This window comes from Scardinius erythrophthalmus, assembly GCF_964197995.2.
Source record: "Scardinius erythrophthalmus genome assembly, chromosome: 20".
Classification (NCBI taxonomy): Eukaryota; Metazoa; Chordata; class Actinopteri; order Cypriniformes; family Leuciscidae; genus Scardinius; species Scardinius erythrophthalmus.
In genome coordinates, this window is record NC_138240.1 from 5,361,369 (window position 1) to 5,381,267 (window position 19,899).

General features: G+C 36.8%; 1 protein-coding gene across 1 annotated transcript; it reads left to right on the forward strand.

Annotated features, from left to right (window-relative positions):
- The first annotated feature begins 415 nt into the window (after positions 1 to 415).
- Positions 416 to 19,736, forward strand: usp11 (ubiquitin specific peptidase 11). Its single transcript, XM_081349119.1, has 21 exons — positions 416 to 625; positions 1,273 to 1,382; positions 4,110 to 4,240; positions 4,350 to 4,467; positions 5,730 to 5,875; positions 6,051 to 6,112; positions 7,586 to 7,682; positions 7,760 to 7,933; positions 8,588 to 8,746; positions 9,980 to 10,204; positions 10,532 to 10,615; positions 10,741 to 10,835; positions 11,027 to 11,233; positions 11,544 to 11,635; positions 12,523 to 12,993; positions 13,243 to 13,313; positions 13,924 to 14,036; positions 14,529 to 14,678; positions 15,254 to 15,369; positions 16,155 to 16,243; positions 17,403 to 19,736. Exons 1-21 carry the CDS (start codon positions 516 to 518, stop codon positions 17,550 to 17,552), a joined length of 2,970 nt encoding a protein of 989 aa, XP_081205245.1. The 5' UTR covers positions 416 to 515; the 3' UTR covers positions 17,553 to 19,736.
- The last annotated feature ends 163 nt before the right edge of the window (positions 19,737 to 19,899 follow it).

The following is a 19,899-nucleotide window of genomic DNA, read 5'->3' on the forward strand; positions in this document are numbered from 1 at the left end:
TTGTTTAATGCATTAATTATTAATTTCGATAATTAATTCAAGTTATTAATTCGTTTTGTGATGATATCGCGAATTATGAAACCTGCCAGGTTTTGTTCAATTTATAACAATTTGGTGTGGCAAGCCGAATTACTTTTTGGCCATGAACTGTTTCACACACAGGAAAAGGAATGTGAACTGACCGTGTTATGTGCAATTTAGGGATGGTGTATATTACATATTACAAATTGCAGAATTCAATAAAAGACAGCATTAATATGACAACATAAGTTAAGTGTAAATATTATGAAAATGGTAAGGCATTTATCGCATTGGTAATTTATGTATCTATTTATTTGGTTCAAACTCTAAAGTTAAACTCTCTCTTCCATCACACACGCCCTCTCGCCCTTTGGAGTTCCGCCCCCTTTCGCAAGGCGGAAGTTGTCATTCTAACCGCTTCCTACTTCCTGCGTCAAAACATTCCGGTGTGTCTATGCGGCTCTAACGCTTTTTTTCGGATTTTATGTGTGATTATGGCTGCGAACTGCAGCTCCGGTTCGGCTACGGAGCCTCCGGGACTAGAGACCCAGTGGCGGGAGATCGACAACCTGAACCAGCAGCAGCTCCGGGCCGGAGACAGCTGGTAAGAGAAACTTCAGCCTAGATAACAAACAAACAAACATTCAATAAACAACAACAACACAGATAAAGCTCTAACATAACTCTATAAACCTGATAACATGTTTGGGTTTGTGTTGTTTGAGGGTTTTCAGATTCAATAATAGCCTTGCCAATATGATTGAGAGAGTTAAAAATGGTTTAAAGATCAAATAAGAGAGCGAAACTAACATACAGGTGAGGTTTCAGGCCTGATAGATCTGTTAACCTGGTTAACAGCTTCCTAAGGATCATTACGTTTTGACATGTTGGTTGTCTGACCACATTCCCAACTCTGCCTGCTTTATACTCTTTCATTTCATTTTCATTGAGCAAATGTATTAACACACTTGCTTTAAGTTTCACTTCCATCTCTGGAAGGTATGCCAGTCTGTTATGGGAAAGTTACTTTCGGTTTCTGCTCGTTCCTTGGAAAGGAAAGGCAGGTCAGCCATAAATTCATTCTCGACCTGAAAGACAGATGGCAAGTGTTTGGTGTCTTAATCCGTGTATTTCACTGGTGCCCAGTGCAGTTTACATTAAACAGATTTGTCCTAAAGCTCATTAAATGATGTTGGACTGATAAGTAAGCAGTGCAGGATGTGTGACAGGTGCAAGTGTCTTGTATTGCAGGTATTTGTTGGACAAGAGATGGTTTGATCAGTGGAAAGAGTATGTGCACACCGGGGACCAAAATTCCTCCTCTTATCCCGGAAAGATTGATAACACTGAGCTCTTTGAAGGTAAGTTTTGCTATTCTGAGATGTTAAAGTCACCATAAAATATAAATGGATAATTATTGTTTTTATATGGAGTATTTCAGTATTTCTTTAAATGATTTATCTGTGCACATCATTATTTAAAAATAATAATTTTGCCCTCAATTGGACTTAGGGCAGGGCAACCTGTCAGTCACATGAGATCGACCAATATCATATCACAATCATTAAAATTAACCAATCAATCCCTGATGGAGGAAATCAAGTCCTGTCCTACTTTTTTTTTCTCGTCTGAGAATCTGTCACAATATGAAACAAAAAGAATATTGCAACTTCCGGTTCATTCTGACTTTTAGAACACAATACCATACTTGCCCCATGAAAATGTTCAATGTCTCATTCTCTGTAAACCTGTTCCCTTAAAGGAGAACTCCGGTCAATTTTAACATTAAGCTAATTTTTTTGTAAATTTGGAGTGCTGTCAATACAGAGAACAACGACAAAAATCGGTGTTGCCTACACCGTGTTATCCTCTTTTTAAAATTTGCACCCTGTTGACTTCAATGGGGCAAGTTTTAAACCTGCTTTAAGCCTCTTAACATCCTTGATGTGTCATTACAAGTGCACAGCTAATGTGAGTGATTCCTTCAGAGTGATCACGGTGAATCTGACTGCAGTAGATGTGAAAGATATGAATAAAAATGATGTTTATTCAGCCAGCGCACATACCTGTGTTTACATCCTGTTTACGGTCGAAGTCCATAGTAATCGATTGTCGAGTTCGCGCGCGTGATCATAGGTAACTAAACCTATGCGTGTGAACTCGACAATCGATTACTATGGACTTCGACCGTAAACAGGATGTAAACACAGGTATGTGCGCTGGCTGAAATAACATCATTTTTATTCATATCTTTCACATATACTGCAGTCAGATTCACCCGTGTTCACTCTAATGTAATCACTCACATTTTCTGTGCACTTGTAATGACACGTCAAGGATGTTAAGAGGCTAAAAGCAGGTTTAAAACTTGCCCCATTGAAGTCAACAGGGTGCAAATTTTAAAAAGAGGATAACACGGTGTAGGCAACACCGATTTTTGTCGTTGTTCTCTGTATTGACAGCACTCCAAATTTACAAAAAATGAGCTCAATGTTAAAATTGACCGGAGTTCTCCTTTAAAGGCAGGGTAGGCAATTTTCAGAGAGGCTAGCAATAGTAAGCTAGCTTTGAAAACATAAGATTCCTTCAGAGCGTCTCCAAAGCCACGCCTCCTTCAAAACACATGAACATGTACAGCAGGGATTAAACAGCATCACGAGAGACGGCGTTAAACTACCTCATGTCTCAAAGCACATAACATTACAATAATAATGTACTTAAACAACTTAAAGAGTAGGGCTAGGAGAAAAAATTAATTCACCTAGCTATCGCGATTTTATTTTTTATTATGATTCTAAAATCGATTTTTTTATTCCAGAATTGATATTAATTCAAATTCAATAGCTTTATTTTTGTCCTTGTTTGTGGATGAGGTTGACAGAAGTTAGCCACTTTCGTTCCAAAACAGAGGATGAAATGTGTCGTCATCTATGAGTGTTTAGTGACGTAATATCCCAAGTGGACGCGTGGAAGAGTGAGACTGAAAGCACTGAAAAGCCTTGCACTACTCATGCTGAGAGAGAGATTAGACAATAGAGCTGCACGATTCATCTTTAAAAGACTGTGATCTCGATTCAAACACCCACGCGATCTTTCAATTCGTCTGTCTATTAAACTTTGACAAAATCATATCGCAACATTCAGATCTGTGTTGGCGCTGCCGCTGACCCGGAGAGAGTTGTCATGAAACCGCTTCACAAACACTCTTTTCAACCTCATAGTATCATTATTTCTGTGATACAATAGTTCAAATTATCATAGAAGAACTTGGGTAAAAGTTTAAAGTTCAGATATGAACACTGACGTCTACAATAGCGATCAAAATCAGCTTTTGATAGAAACTTGGTGCTTAAAATAACGCATTTATCGATTACATTGTTTTGCCACTAAAGTGGCGACAAGTGACTGTTAAAACATGTATGTGTTATTTAATCATTTATTCAATAGAATATAGTATTGTACGATGCTTCTGAAATAAAAGTCAGAAAGATGTCATGATTTGTTTTTGTAAATATGACTCATCTTATAGGCTACAGTCTGTATAAGTGAATGATTTAACTTTTCCCGATGGTCTAGTGTTAAAAAAATTGCAATATCGAATCGCAGTACTTGTAGAATCGCAATACTTATCGTATCGGCTCCCAAGTAACGTGATAGTATCGAATCGGGAGTTAGGTGTATCGTCCTAGCCCTATTAAAGAGCGTTTCAAAGTTGCCATTTAAACGCATAAATTCGATTCACGAACAGCTCAGAGTATAACGTCACAGGTTTCCAAATCTATTCCAAATCACAGTAGTTATGCCGTGAACGCAGCATTAGCTGATACACACGTTGACAGGCAGGTTGGACATTGTATCATTGCATTTAGACCGAATGCAATGATTGGATGAACATTTTATGGTCCTACGCCTTCTACAGATGATATACATATAAATACTTTTAAGCCACTTAACTTAGTGATTGCTATCATGTGAAGAGACTTTCAATCAGCACAACAAAAAAATGCTTCTGGAACAAATCACCTACCCTGGCTTTTAATAACTGTGGGTGAAGAATATTTTTGAAATACTTTGTATGCTTTTTGTAGATTTGGACTCCTACCACCTGAAAGAGAGGCTGTCAGAGAATGAGGACTTCATCCTGGTCCCATCAGAAGCCTGGCAAAAACTCTTGTCATGGTATGACTTGATGGATGATCAGCCTCCTTTGGAACGAAAGGTAGTGTTAAACCGACTGTTAACTTTTCTTTGCATTGGAGTCAGTCTAATTAGGCAGTGTTTGGCATTAACTGAAGATGATGTGAAAGTCTTCATCTTTCTCTTTCCAGGTTGTTGATCTTCCCAGCACTGTTAAAGTAGAGGTCTACCCTGTGGAGGTCTACCTCTGTCTCTCTAGTAACTTGGAAAGTACCGTAGCTGGACAGTTCAGTCGCGCAGACAAGATACGTGAGTAACGGCTGTTAATGTATAGACTAGTTTCACTAAGTATTTGGACATTTAAAGATGCAGTCTCACTAGGCTTTTAGTATGTACAATCACTGCAATGAACATCATAATAATAATTCTAATGAGTTCAGTCCACTTCATTCATTGTATTGAGCTCAATTTGTGACGTTTAGATCTACTGGTGTGTGTATGTTTTGTTTGACAAATTCACAGAGTTAACCAGACTTAAAAAAGAAACTTCTTTGCATGTGCTTTTTTTCCTCTCTCATGCATTCACATGCATATGGCGGGTGGCACAGATCCAGTGTTCATCCATTGTTTTATCATTTAATAGATAATCTTTTGTAGTAAAATCTTCTGCTTGTAAAGCGGCTTGTACTATGATCTTTCTTTAAGTTAACTCATCATGGTGTTATATTTTCTTTTATTGAATGACATTCATACACTACCATTCAAAAGTTTTTTGTTATTTTTGACAGAAGTCTCTTCTGCTCACCAAGGTTGCATTTACTTGATCAAAAAACAGTAAAAAACAGTGATATTTTGAGATTACAATCATAACAACAACGTTTCCTTTTGTAATTTATTTCTGTGATGCAAAGCTGAATTTTCACCATCATTACTCCAGTCTTCAGTGTCACATGATCTTTCAGAAATCATTCTAATATGCTGATTTGCTGCTCAAGAAACATTTATCAGTGTTAAAAACTGCTGCTGAATGTTTTTGTAGAAACCGTTCTACATTTTTTTTTTCAGGGTTAACATTTTTCCATGAATAGAATGTTCAAATTTATTTAAAATAGATTTTATTTGTAACATTACAAATGTCTTTACTGTAATTTTTGCTTAATTTAATGCATCTTTGCTGAATAAAGTATTAAAAATTAAAAATCTTACAAACCTCAAACTTTTGAACATTAGTCTGTTATTAAATATAATGTTATCAAGCTAGATGACAGTAGCCTCTGTACCTTATTTTTTCTGCTCATACTAATTCATAGCTATAAGCAATGAATTATGCCTGATAAACTGCTTCTAAATGGCTTCTTCAAAGCATCAAAGGTTTAGCTCAAGCTCTGGATTGCCACTTGTTTTACAAAATGTTGTTCTCTCAGATCTATTTTATATTTGGTGTGTAATTATGTTTTGTAAGCGGATGTGTGAAACCCCTCAGGACTTTGGCAGCCTGGTGTATCTGAGCTGCATATCTGTGAATGTGTTTTCTCCTGTGTGTAAATATCGTGTGTATCTGTGTTTCATAGACACTATACATCAAAAGATACGGCAGCATTTTACTGTGTCAGAGACTGCTGAGAGCCGACTGTGGATGAGGAGTACGGATACGAGCTCAGAAAGGCTACGCAACCTTAACATGACTGTCCTCGACGCCTGCCTCAGTTCCGGCATGGTAAAATACACACCTATCATTTACACTCCTTAACTCTGATCATCCGTCATTTTACTGTAAATGTCACCAAACGGTTATGCTTTCTTAAAAAAAGAAAGAAGAATGCTTTGTCATGGGCCACCCTGCTTGTGTTTGTGGGTGTGTTGTGTCTTAACATGCTCTACCCACTCCACAGACGGTGATTATGGAGATCAGGAATGTGGACGGTACGTGGCCCACATCCAGGCCTCAGATCATGTGAGTATGAAGGCACCAGCTTCCTTCTCTCGTGCACTAGCGCAAGTTTCCTTTCTGTTTTTGTTTAGGTAAATGGAAAGTCACGTGTCTAAAGCACAAAACACAGTCATCCATACAGTTTTCATCAGCCGCATTTATTTAAATATGTAACTAGGTGTAGTAGGTTAGACACTTCAAAAATGGCAAGGAAAATGGGATCAGTATAGCACAAATAAACTTTACAAGATCAATCTCGTAGTTTGGGAAAAACATGTCCTTTCTGAAAATGGCTGGGATCATATTATCTCCAGAGTGACAAAGATCTTCTTATATGCCCCTTATGCTAGAGTCCAATATCTCTGAAGCATATTTGGATTTACTGTAATGGTTTAACTCCTCTAGGGCTCTACTTTTCGATTCATTCTTAAGACATTTTTAATAAAGTGTAGGCAGATTTAGTGTTAGATTTTTCTTAATAAAAAAATTAAAAACCTTTTATAGATTGTCTTTTTATTTGTTGGTTTTATAAAGGTTAGATTTTTTATATTTATTTTTTACTTTTTCAATTTTCCACTTGTTTCTAACCATGAATATAACCATAGTTGTTGGCATGGTGCTAAATTATAAACAGACAAACAACTGTAGTCGGTTGCAAAGGAGATTTTGCCCAATACAGATCAGTTTAAAAAGATATGGGACATGTTTTAAAGAGGTCATATCATGAGGAATCAAATTCTATGTGATTTTTTTTGGAATTAAGGAGCTTAATGTGCTATTCATCCCCAGTTATCCCCAAATATTGAACCTAAGCTGCAAAAATCACTTGATCTGCACTGCCTCAACCTTATATTGTAATGCTGTATTTGGTTTCACTTTATTTCGATAGTCCACTTTAGACATTCTGCTTACTGTACTTTGCAACTACATGTCAACTAACTTTTATTAATTTGCAACTACATACCAACTAAATCTCATTAGAGTATTGGTAGACTGTTAGGTTACTTGCAAAGTTACTTATAGTTAGTTGAATATTTCAAGTGAACTATTGTAATAAAGTGTTACCCTCTATTTCAGTGTAGAAATACACTATATTATAGTCATATATTGTGTGTTGAGCCAGTCATATAATATATATAAAAATAGTAATAATTTAATGCATAGTATAAATTTAGATCAGCTTAAAGTATAGCAGATGGCATTTACATTAAATTCCTAAAGGTAATCAAACCTAGCCTATTCTAGTCATCAAAGAGAGAGGGGAAAATAGTCATATTAAAATAAATTATGATGGTTTTCTCTGAAGAAAGCTTAAAAAAAAAACTCAAAAAGAATTAAAACCTAGCTAGCCTTTTCATAGAGAACTTTCACATCAAAAGTTGGTATGTGGCTATCATAACCAGAAATGCTCTTTTAGATGGGCAGTTCACTGGGCTTTGAAACATAACTTTGATTTTATTGAATATTTGGAATTAATATGGAATTTTGTGTCTCCAGGCGTAACTCTGCTGACGAGGACTCGTATCGAGGGCCTCCTGGAGTGTGTGGCCTCACGAACCTGGGCAACACCTGCTTCATGAACTCAGCTTTACAGGTCAGAGGTCATGAACATCTTTTACAAAAATATCTATAAGGCTCTTCTTAAAATGAAGTGTGCATTTTTTCCCATAGTGTCTGAGTAACACGCCGCCATTGACGGAGTACTTCCTGATGAACTTGTATCTGGAGGAGCTGAACTTCACTAACCCTCTGGGCATGAAGGGGGAAATTGCAGAAGCCTACGCAGATGTCATCAAACAGATGTGGTCAGGGAGGCACTATTCTGTGGTTCCTCGGGTATTTAAGGTAACGTAATTGTAGTGATCACTCTGCATTAGCATTTTTAGTGCAAAACTTGTTTGCGAACACCAGCAGAGCTGAAATCATTTTGTCCATTTCAAATCTGGTTTGCAACAATTTCCAATCCGTTTTCCCCCTTCTTTCATATTAATTAAGGTAAATCAATGCAAAAAATGACTATAAACAATAACATTACAGTAAGACGTTACAATAACGTGATCACCATTCAAAATAACTTTTTTCTATTTGAATGTATTTTAAAGTGTAATTTATTCCTGTGATGCAAAGCTGAATTTTCAGGATCATTACTCCGGCCTTCAGTGTCACATGATCCTTCAGAAATCATTCTAATATGCTGATTTGCTGCTCAAGAAACATTTATTATCATTTATGTTGAAAACTGCTGCTGCTGAATATTTTTGTGCAAACTATGATACATTTTTATTCAGGATTCAAGAAAAAGAAAGTTCAAAAGAACAGCAGTTATTTGAAACAAAAATATTTTGTAACATTTTAAATGTCTTTACTGTCACTTTTGATCAATTGAAGTCATTTATAGGCTGTAAATATGGTAATTATGTGTGTTTGAGTTTTGTTTTTAGTTAATTCTCCATTAGTAGTGCAGAAATTAACCAGCATTGCTTTTGTGTGTCTGTGCAGACCAAGGTCGGCCACTTTGCGTCACAGTTTCTGGGCTACCAGCAACACGACTCTCAGGAGCTGCTGTCTTTCCTGTTGGACGGTCTTCATGAAGACCTCAACCGGGTCAAAAAGAAGGAGTATATTGAACTCAAGGATGCTGATGGAAGACCTGACCAGGTGCTTTTTACACATGAACACTATAGTACATGAAGAATAACTTGCATAGTGTGTACCTCATGCCATTTATAACATATAACAATATACAGTGCTATGCAATAACCCCACATCATCACATAGCCTTCACCATACCTAGAGATTGGCATGGTTTTATTTCAGTTAGCCTAATAGCTAGTTTGATTTGCATTGAGAGATGATCTTATGGAAAGTACTCCATGCCAATCTCTAGGTATGGTGAAGGCTATGTGATGATGTGGGGCTATTTTAATTCCAAAGGCCAAGGGAACTTTATCAGGATGCATAGTATCCTGGATCCATGAAGTAACTGGCCTTTAAAAATAAAAATCTGCCTGCCTCTATGGGAATTTAACATAGGGGCGTCCAGACTTATGCACCCTGTATTTTAAGGAAGAACATTTATTTATTTAGGATACATTATTCATTCACAAAGAAAATTGGTGTCCTTAAAGGTTGGATTTTTCCTAATTTTTTTAATTAAGGCATTAAGTTCAATTTCCAAAAGATGATTTTTTATTCCTCTTTTTAGTCAACTTTAGCATGGGTGTCTAAACTTATGCATAGCACTGTATGTAATATATAACAATAAATTGTTTAGACTTATGAAATCGCAAAGGCTGCGATTATTTTTTTTTTTTAATGTGCAGCTTGTCAGTGACGTACGGCTCTGTGGTCAGTAGTAAATGCTGCTCCATCGGAAAGCACTGTGAGTTTGAGCTTATAACGTGCTTTTGAAAAAGCAACACGTTGTCCAACATCTTTCCAAACATGAGAAGCATTTATGAACCTGTTGTCAAACAAAAGACAACATTTAATAAATCAATCAAAGCGTTTCAGTCTTCTGTTTATTCAGCTACAGCAATAGTATTATGGCCATAGGGATTTCCTGGAATGATGTGCATTATCTACTTCTGCGTGGGGCATATTTGGCGTGTCTGCGTGAGAGTGCCCTCTGGCGTTCATATGGAGCAGCATATACTACTGACAAGCTGCACATAAAATAATCGCAGCCTTTGGCAAATCGCGTGCGGTTTTATTTCAATTAATCATGCAGCCCTAATAATGATTTTAAAAAACATTGTTATTGGCCAGTTTTCCAGCTTAGTTTAGCAATATCTGTAAAACCACTACTGGTTGACCTCTTAATGAGTTTAGAACTCTACAAACAAAACAAAGTGTTACTATGGGAATCACATTTCTATTTTTGTGTTACAGGAAGTGGCTGAGGAAGCGTGGCGCAACCATCTGCGGCGGAACGATTCGGTCATTGTCGACACATTCCACGGGTTGTTTAAGTCGACATTGGTGTGCCCCGAGTGCAACAAGGTCTCTGTGACATTTGACCCCTTCTGCTACTTAAGTGTGCCCTTACCAGTCAGTAAGGAGAGGGTCATGGAGGTGTTCTATGTCTCACTGGATCCCATGGCCAAACCGACACAGGTGTGTATTATGTTATATACACACAAAAAAACAGCAAAATACCGTAATGCTCAGTCATTTCTAGCAGGAAATGCAGCATATGTGCAGCACGACAGATATGCTCATTATGAGTGAGCCCATGCAATGAGTTTAGCAGATGTGAATAATTTAGCGCTGCACATCTGTAAACAGGAAGACAGCTGGTGGTGTGTGATGTTGTCATCAGAACCAGTTTTGCTAAGGCTAAAATAGTCTGAGAGTTCTGTTGAACAGCGCTTAGTAAGGATGCTTTACATTGAGTTTTGTTCATCCTGATGACTGATGAATGTGTATGACTTGCCTCTGCAGTATCGTCTGATTGTCCCTAAAGCTGGCCGAGTGATTGACTTGTGCACGGCCCTCTCTCAGGCAACAGACGTCCCACCCAGCCAGGTTCAAACAAGTTCTTTCAACTATTGAAACATTGTCGAATTGTTCTGACAATTCAATTATTAGATTTGGTTAATCATATGACCCTGTCATTTGTTCTGAGCTAATAATTGATCTGTTTCACACAGATGGCTGTCGCTGACGTGTTCAATCATCGCTTCTATAGGATTTACCAAGCTGAGGAGTCCTTAAGCTGTATACTGGACCGGGACGATATATTTGTGTAAGAGAGGACCGAGTAAACAGCCTTAATAATACAAACACACCAACACACACAGATGTAATTAATTAACTTATAGCAATATTGTTTAAGAATTAATTTACAGGTAATATTACTGTAACTGTATATAAACTGGTTATAGGGAAAAAGGTAGGTGTGTGTCTGACTGTGTTTTTTCTGGTGTGTTGCTGCAGGTATCAGCTGAACAATGGCTGTATGGATCAGGCTGATGAGGAGGTGATTCTGGCCATCTACATGCGTGAACGCTCACATTACAGAGATTACGGCTCAGGCAGCAACAGCTACAGCACCTCCCTGTTCGGCCACCCGCTGCTGATGTCTGTGCCACGCGCCCAGTGCACGCGGGAAGATCTCTACCAGCTCCTCCTGAAAAGACTGGCGTAAGTCTAACCGGTCATACAGGGTTTGTCACAAGCTAGATTGGACTTTCGAGATCATTTAGTTTTAAATGTGCTGTACTTATATGATGTTTTTTTTTATTTACTGTAAAACTGCATCTGTATCTGTATATGCATCATATCATCTAAGTTCCGTTGCATCTGATAAATAACTACTTCCTGTTACTTCTGTGATCGTATGGTGTTATTCGGTATCATTGAGTTAAAGTAAAGTTGTCTTGATCCGTTTTTTTTTTTTTTTAGCCAGAGTTGGGCTGCCATTCATATGTGTCATGATTATATCCCTACACAGGCGTTATGTTCATCCCCTAGATCCCTCAGAATTAGAGGAAGAAGATGAGGATGAAGAGTTGTACACGGCACAGACCAATGGAGTTAGTGATGGTATGACTGCATTTTCTTTTAGTTAAACATTTTTGGGGACAGTGAGGTTTTTTATTTTATTTTTAAAGAAAGTAACAATATTAAGAATTAATTTATTCAGCAATGATGCATTAAATTGATCAAAATTGACTGTAAAGACATTTATAATGTTACAAATTATTTCTATTTCAAATAAATGCTGTTCTTGAAATTATTATTCCTCAAAATCCACAAACATATTAAGCAGCACAACTGTTTTCAACATTGATAATAATAATAAGACATGTTTCTTGAGCAGCAAATCAGCATATTAGAATGATTTCTGAAGGTTATGATGCTGGAAATTCAGCTTTACCATCACAGGAATAAATTAAATTTGAAAATATATTCAAATAGAAAATGGTTATTTTAAATTGTAATAATATTACATAATATTACTGTTTTTTTCTGTACATCTGATTTAAAAAAAAAAAAATACAGCCTTGGTGAGCATAAGAGACTTTGGTAACTTAACTTAAAGCCTTTATGTATAATGCATATTAAAGATGGTTGCATTATATCTTTTCATAAATAAATGTAACCAACATTAAATGCATTATAATATTTGCAGATTCCTTGTTACTTCTTATAATTGGTTGTTTGTCGTGTTTTAATGCATTATACTTTCTAGAGGTGTAACAACGAATAGAGAAGTATTTATAATGTATTATAACTGTGGTTTCAATTATTCATGATATGCATTATAAAGTGCATTACAAGCATAATTAATGCATTAAAATTACTTTTATAATGAATTATTTATAAAGGCTTTAAGTAAAATGTTACTGAGACATCTTTCAAATCATAAAGAAACTGTACTTTCAAACTTGTTAACAGTATGGTACTTATAATGATTAATTTCTGAACAGATGAGGGCGAGGAAGACTCTGAGGAGGCGGGGCCAGCCAAGAAAGAGGAACAGACTCAAGAGAGCAATCAGGCGGATGGGCAGAACAACGGCCCGTTAGAAGCCAGCCCGAGCAGCGAGGGGGAGGAGCGAGCTGAGGAGGAAGAGTCGAGCAGTGAACCGGACCGGGCCAGCAGTACAGAAGAGGGCCAATCAGCGTGCGGCAGCACTGACACCAACTCCCAAGATGCCAACGATGGGGACCAAAGTGCTGGCGCAGAACCTGCGGGAAAGGAGGAAGAGGATGATGAAGAGGAGGAGGAGGAAGACGGGGAAGGGGTAGCAACTTGTGCGCAGGCAAATAAGAGGGTCCCGGGCAGACGGCACTACACCGAGAGACGGAAAAAAGCCCTCTTCACCATTCAGGCGGTGAACTCTAATGGCACCACGGAGCGAGGGATGACAGAGGCGGGCAGCAGCTTCTCTTTCAGCTGTGAGTACACTAATGAGAAACTCAATTTATTACAGACCTCTCTACTTCTGATGCCTTTGTACAACTTCAGGGTCATGTGCACACAAGCAAGGGTCATAACAAAGTGAGATTATGTGTCTTATTTATCCGGCTGCTCAATTCACACCTTTTCAAAGTTGAAGAGCGGCTGTCATGGTGTCTTTTAAATCAGAGAATACATAAGTGTAAATGTTCCTTCTCCAAATGGCGTGACTCACTGTTTCTGTTTAGCTCAGCCATACATTGCCATCGACTGGGACCCTGATGTAAAGAAGAAGTATTACAATGAGAATGAAGCCGAGGTAAGATTGCTAATGAGCTCTTTGATCCTTAAGAAATGCTTTGCGTCTGGTGTTGCACTAGGAAATGAATGTAACCTCTCATCCAAAGCTCAATACAGTCAATTCGATTCAAGGTTTAATATCATGCTCATTTTAAAGTATAGCTCCTAATGCAGTGATGTGTGATCTGTATTGTGTCACTGCTATAAATATGAAAACCTCATAATGTTATATGCATTACCTAGTTTTTCTCAATGTCTTTGTCAAGTGGCTTTCAACTGGTTTTGCAGCAACACAAAACGGCATCAAGGCACAAGTAATAACGTAATAAAATAAAAATTTGTCTCTTACCCCCTAGGTAATAGCCTTGCTATTTTGCAATCATAAAACAATATTGAACATTTTCTAATTTGCATTTATCATGGTTTTTTAATCACCATTCAAGAACCACTGGTCTTAAAGCTTTTTGATGTGCTTAATTTGCTTAAATGCAGTATGAAATTGATTCTTTGATTAAATATAAATCAAAATACATAGTTTTTAATGATCTTTTGTTTCCGTCTTGGTGGTTTAAGTTATGCAAACTGCATCCTTTCTATTGCAAACATATGTTGTTTATGTGTTAATGCAGAAATACATAAAGCATCAGAGCATGGACGTCCCTCACCTGCAAACAACAGTGCAGCTACAGGAATGTATAGAGCTCTTTACCACGGTAGAGACACTGGAAGAGGAAAACCCCTGGTAATTTTCTTCTTAGACCCATCACAGATTCTAGGCTTTAATTCCAGTCAGTCCTTTATTACTTTTACATTTATGCATTTGGCAGACGCTTTTATCCAAAATGACTTGCATTTCAAGGTACACATTTTACAGGAAAGCTTACTAGTTGTGCAGTGGCACTGTAATCACGGGTTTCCCGTAATAATGTAGGGAACCATGTTATACATAAATCATGTAACAGTTCATGTTTTTACTTAAGATACATATACTATTTATATGCTATTGTGTGCTGAGCAAGCGATTAGCAATCAAGCACTTGCAACACACTTTACTTTCTTTGCTATTGACATATCTGACTGAACTACAAACTTTATGAAGGAAGGGGAACATCTTGTGTTGTTTGTTGCAGAATTTAGAGCCAGAATCATTCGTTTTATAATTTCTAGTGATGTATTTAAAGAACAGGACTGAATCCTCCACAAGTAAGTTTGTGTTTGTTTATGTGGTCTGTAGGTATTGTCCGACATGTAAAAGGCATCAGCTTGCTACTAAGAAATTGGATCTGTGGTCTTTGCCAGAGGTTCTGATCATCCATTTAAAGCGTTTCTCCTACACAAAGTACTCTCGAGAGAAACTGGATACTATTGTGGAGTTCCCCTTGCGGTAAGATGAAGTATTGTTTTGTCAGATTAAGATGTACATACACTACCATTCAAAAATATGGGGCCATTACTCCAGTCTTCAGTCACTTGATCCTTCAGAAATCATTCTAATATGCTGATTTGCTGCTCAAGAAACATTTCTTATCATTATCAATGTTAAAAACAGTTGTGCTGCTTAATATTTTTGTTGAACCTGTGATAAAAAAAATTCTTTGATTAGAAAGTTCAAAAGAACAGCATTTATTTAAAATTTATATCGTTTTTGAGACATTATTAATGTCATTACTGTTACTTTTGATCAATTTAATGCATTATTGCTGATTAAAAGTATTAATTTCTTTCAAAAAAGGAAAATAAAATCTTACTTCAAAATTTTGACTGGAAGTGTACATTTGTATAGTTCTGGTTGTTTTAATGGTGCCGATAACTCATAGTTATAGTGGAAATAAATGCATAGTTAGTGAGTAATAAATGTTCCTTCACATCCTGTTAATATTCATGTTATTTTCAATGGTTGATTCTTAGACTATTGCATTTGTTTCCATTTGGTTCATATGTCTCATTCTCTGTCTGCAGGGATTTGGACTTCTCAGGTTTCCTCCTAAAGAAGACCATGAACAGTACTGAACCTCCCTGTAGATATGACCTGATCTCAGTGTCGAACCACTACGGCGGACTCCGAGATGGACACTGTAAGCATCAGTCTTCTCAGCTTTTACTAAACAGCAAATAAAAATGTCATGCCAAAAATGGTATGCAACTTTTAGGGATGCACCGATACCAAAAACCAAAACAGTGCTCTTACTATACACTTTAACTGGCATAATTAAGCAGTTAAGAAAATAACTGAAGGAAACATCTATTTGCTCAACAAGTTAAAGGGATAGTTCACCCAAAAATTAAAATTCTGTCATTACTTACCCTCATGTCGTTAGTTCCTTAGTTCAAGACCTTAGTTCATCTTCGGAACACAAATTAAGATATTTTTGATGAAATCCGAGAGGTTTCTGAGCCAACCATAGACCGCAATGTCATTGCAACTTTCAAGGCCCAGAAAGGTAGTAAAGACATTGTTAAAATTGTCCATGTGACTACAGTGGTTCACATGTAATGTAATGAAGCGACGAGAATACTTTTTGTGTGCAAAAAACAATGACTTTATTCAACAATCTCTTCTCTTCCATGTCATTCTCCTACGCTATTCACGTAATGTAAACAGTGCAGCGCTTCCAGATTCTACGCATGTGTCGTGGTGCTCACGTGAACAGCGTCGGTCAATAATGCGCTGGCGTAGAATGACATGGAAGAGAAGAGATGGTTGAATAAAGTCGTTATTTTTGTTTGTTTATCGGCGACTGCAAAAAATGAGAGTATTACTATCTGACTCACTCTGAAAAAAGTGGTATAGGTGCATTCCTAGCTTTTTTGTTTAGTGATAATAACATTAGAAAAATATTTCCCTTTTTATCCCTTCTAGATACTAGTTATGCCCAGAACAAGGACAACGGCCAGTGGTATTACTTTGACGACAGCAAGGTGACCTTTGCAAGGGAGGAACAGATTGTGGTGAGATTGATGCTTCTCTGTGGGTTGAGTGGTCAACATGAAATCAAAACAGACCCTTTTTACTTTTTAATAACTTTTCTCGGCCTTGCTGTGCATGATTCATCAGTGCATTCTCTCCTAGACAAAATTAAATGTTTGTTTTTCCTCAAAACACAATAACTTTCTCTGCGTCTTGGCCGCATGGGTCTGAGTAGACCCGAGCTGGTTTATTCTACATAATAAACTCATGGTGGCCTCCAGATTGAGATAACATGTCGTCCAGCCACATCTTAGGAGTTGACTAATATTAATATAATTTAACAAAATACAATTTGTAAATTTACTATCTGCTTTTACAGGGTTATGGTGATTTATGAAAGTAAATCTAAACAAAACAAACCAAATTGAATAAGCAGAAAAAGACTTGCATTACTGTCATTTAAAAAAAAAAAAAAAAAAGGTAATTCAAGCTGGCACGAAACTTGTGATAGTCTTTTCTTTCCTAATGTGATGAATAATCCGAGTGAACCAGCTTCTAAAACAAGCAAAAATGTAGGGCGGGACTTGATTTTGGAATTAATTGGATGATTGCTATTGCTGTGATGTCATGTGAGTAAGGAAGGGGAAGTTAGTTTGATTTAAAAATGATGAGGAATTAAAAAATAAATAAAAATGATGTGCACAGATAAGTCATTTATAATAAATACTGCAGCATTCCCTAAAATAAGAATTGTCCATTTTGATTTCATGGGGACTTTAATGCTGTTATTCAGCAAATATGCATTCAATTAATGAAAAGAAAATGACAATTAAGACATTTATAATGTCACAAAAGATTTCTGTTTCAAATAAATGCTGCTCTTTTGAACTTTCCATTCATCAAAGAACCCTGAAAAAAAAAAAGAATCACGATTTCCACAAAAATGTTAATCAGCACAACTGTTTTCAACACTGACAATAAATGTTTCTTGAGCAGCAAATCAGCATGATTTTTTGAAGGATAAAGTGACACTGAAGACTGGAGTAATGATGTTGTAAAATCTGTTTTAGTTACATTTTTAATAACATTAAAATTGAAAACACTTATTTTAAATTGTCACATATGACAATGTTTTCGATGAAATAAATGCAGCCTTGAAAAGCAGTCACTGACACGTTCGATCTCCATCTGCTCTTGTAGACCAGTGCCGCCTACCTCCTGTTCTACCAGCGCCAAGACAAGATCCGCCAGCCCACCGTCCCTCCACCCGTCCCAGAGAACCACATCACGTCCCAGACCCATGATGCCGGGGACGGAGCCTCTTCCTGTGTCAGCATGGAGACGGACTGATTTCTGCTGTTTTCCCACTCCCCTTCATTCTTTCTCACTCTTATCACTTCCAACTTTAATCTTTAATCTACAGAAACTTGAACCTCGGCCTCTGCTCTGACTCCCACAGGAAGTTGGCGAGGCTGGGGCTACTCTCTCAGGCTGGTGCACAAGCATCATGGGGTGGGAATGCAGATTTTTGTGTTTTTCTTAATGACGAACTCAAGGAAACGGGTTAAGCTGGTGGTGGCGGATGCATAGATCGCATACCGATTCGTCTGCATCGCTTCAGCAATGATTAGAATTCGGAGAATGAGGTTTGCGCTGTTCATCGTCACCAACTGTGTTCTTTATTTTTTCCTAAGCTTGCTTTTCTGAGCTAGCTAAGCTGCTGTCCACAATGGTGATGTCTGAACGCCCAACCTTGGGGAAAGCTGCACCGTTTAGCATCACGAATCAGGCCTCCTGTTTATTCCATCAGGCTTTCAGCGAGGGCGCTATTAGCAGGGATGGTTTATCATATCAGGGACATCGTGATCAAAAATCCTTTTTCACTATGATTTCTGAGATCTTCTAGTAAAGTCTGTCCACTCACTCGTGATCTATTTATTTTCGTAATTGCCAGATGCTGATGTGGAGTGAGAAATAGAGATGGTTATAATTCAGAAAATCTTCCATTTTTATTTTCATTCACGTGATGCTTTTTTTCCGTCTGTCGTAAGGTCTGGGAAAAGCCCCTCTGTTGCGGGACACAAACGGAGGCCTGTTTTCCAGCGAGAATTTGCTTCTTCTTCTTTTTTTTATCTTAAATGAAAGGAAAATGCGCAGCAAGATTTAAACATTACATTCTTTTTGAATTACTGTGTTGAATTTATAAACTCTTTGGAGCGATGAGAATATTTCAGCAAAGTGCTTTCTGGATAGAGCTCTTTACATGATGATTTTTAAGGCACCTATGTACAGTATTTTTGTATTGTAATAAATGTTGTATTATCTTTGATCATTTGGATCAGATGCTGGGGATGGGGCGCTTTCATTTTATTTTGTTAATAATTATAGATTGAATATATAATTGTATACACAGCTTTTGATATGAATAAATGACTATAAAGTCGAGGTTAGATTGGACACATTTGGCTTCCATTTACGTTGTTTTACCTCTGAATGAAAGGACGCGTAGATCCAATGGGAAATGCATTCATTTGTTTTGTACTGACTGCACATTATAATTCGGCCCACCGCGTAACGATCTTATAGAAAATGCTTTTTTCATTTGCACTTCCTATTAAGTGACCGCTTTATTGCATTCCTCAGATTATAATGTACACAGTTCACTTTTCTGATCTCTATAAATATATCACTGTATGTGACAGGAGCACTTAATACCTTCAGGATGTTCTAATATCTAATGTAATATCATACGGGAATCTCACAAAACCTGTACAGAACAAAAGTAATCAAAACCAGGCAAAAATATGAAATTATATTTTTATATAATACATTTTCCATTGATACATTATGGTAGTATTTGTTTACTCCTTTTAATTTATGCATATTTAATAAAAAAAAAAATATTGCAGTAAATTGAAAATGACCTGGACATGTTATTGACTTGGTTTGTGAGATTTAAAAACTTGTGACAAATAATGGTGAGAATCTTTCTTGTAGTCTGCTCTACAAATGGACAGTTTTCAAAATAATTCCTCAAAGATTTAGCACATTTATTTCTCACCTATAGTCTTCCATTTTGTACAAAGTTTACTGAATGCAACAATCTATTTAAAGATAGATACTATTTTATAGTAATTAAATGGCTTAATTCTAGTATTTAAATATAAAATAATTAGCAGGTTCTGGAAAAGGCAGCTTCAAAAAGTCACATACAGCCTAATTTTTTAATGCAAGCGTTTCAAATATTAAATCCAAATATTTATTAGAGCTACTGTTTGACCTGCAGTCGTTTCATGTTTTTGTGAAATTAATGAGATGGTCAGCTGTGTATGAACAATTGAATTGTTTGAGCGATTCAATTAGTTTGATTTCAGAATTAGTCTGTCAATGCAACACAAAATTTCACAATATTCTGAAGCCCGTTTCACAGTAGACTTCACCATATAGTCACCAAATTTTCATATTTATGATTTTGCATTGTGGAGGCATTTTCTGTATAGAAATTAAAAAAGTGATCAAATAAAAGCTTATTTGAATTTTGAGTATATGTAGTGTTTTCTCCAATTACAACATGAGAATATTATCATTTCAAACAAGTTTGTGTCGTGCAAGTGTTAAATATATGATTCACCAATATTAGACAAACCATCTTCCGGCTCAATTTCCTCTCGAATGATTCAATCAGAGACAAGCACAA

What these genes read in the sequence shown, in the direction of transcription:
- usp11 (XM_081349119.1), top strand. Translation starts at nt 516, where the DNA reads ATGGCTGCGAACTGCAGCTCCGGTTCGGCTACGGAGCCTCCGGGACTA. An exon ending in AGCCTCCTTTGGAACGAAAG is followed by an intron (nt 4,241 to 4,349) that starts GTAGTGTTAAAC and finishes TTCTCTTTCCAG; the next exon opens with GTTGTTGATCTTCCCAGCAC. An exon ending in CCATGGCCAAACCGACACAG is followed by an intron (nt 10,205 to 10,531) that starts GTGTGTATTATG and finishes TTGCCTCTGCAG; the next exon opens with TATCGTCTGATTGTCCCTAA.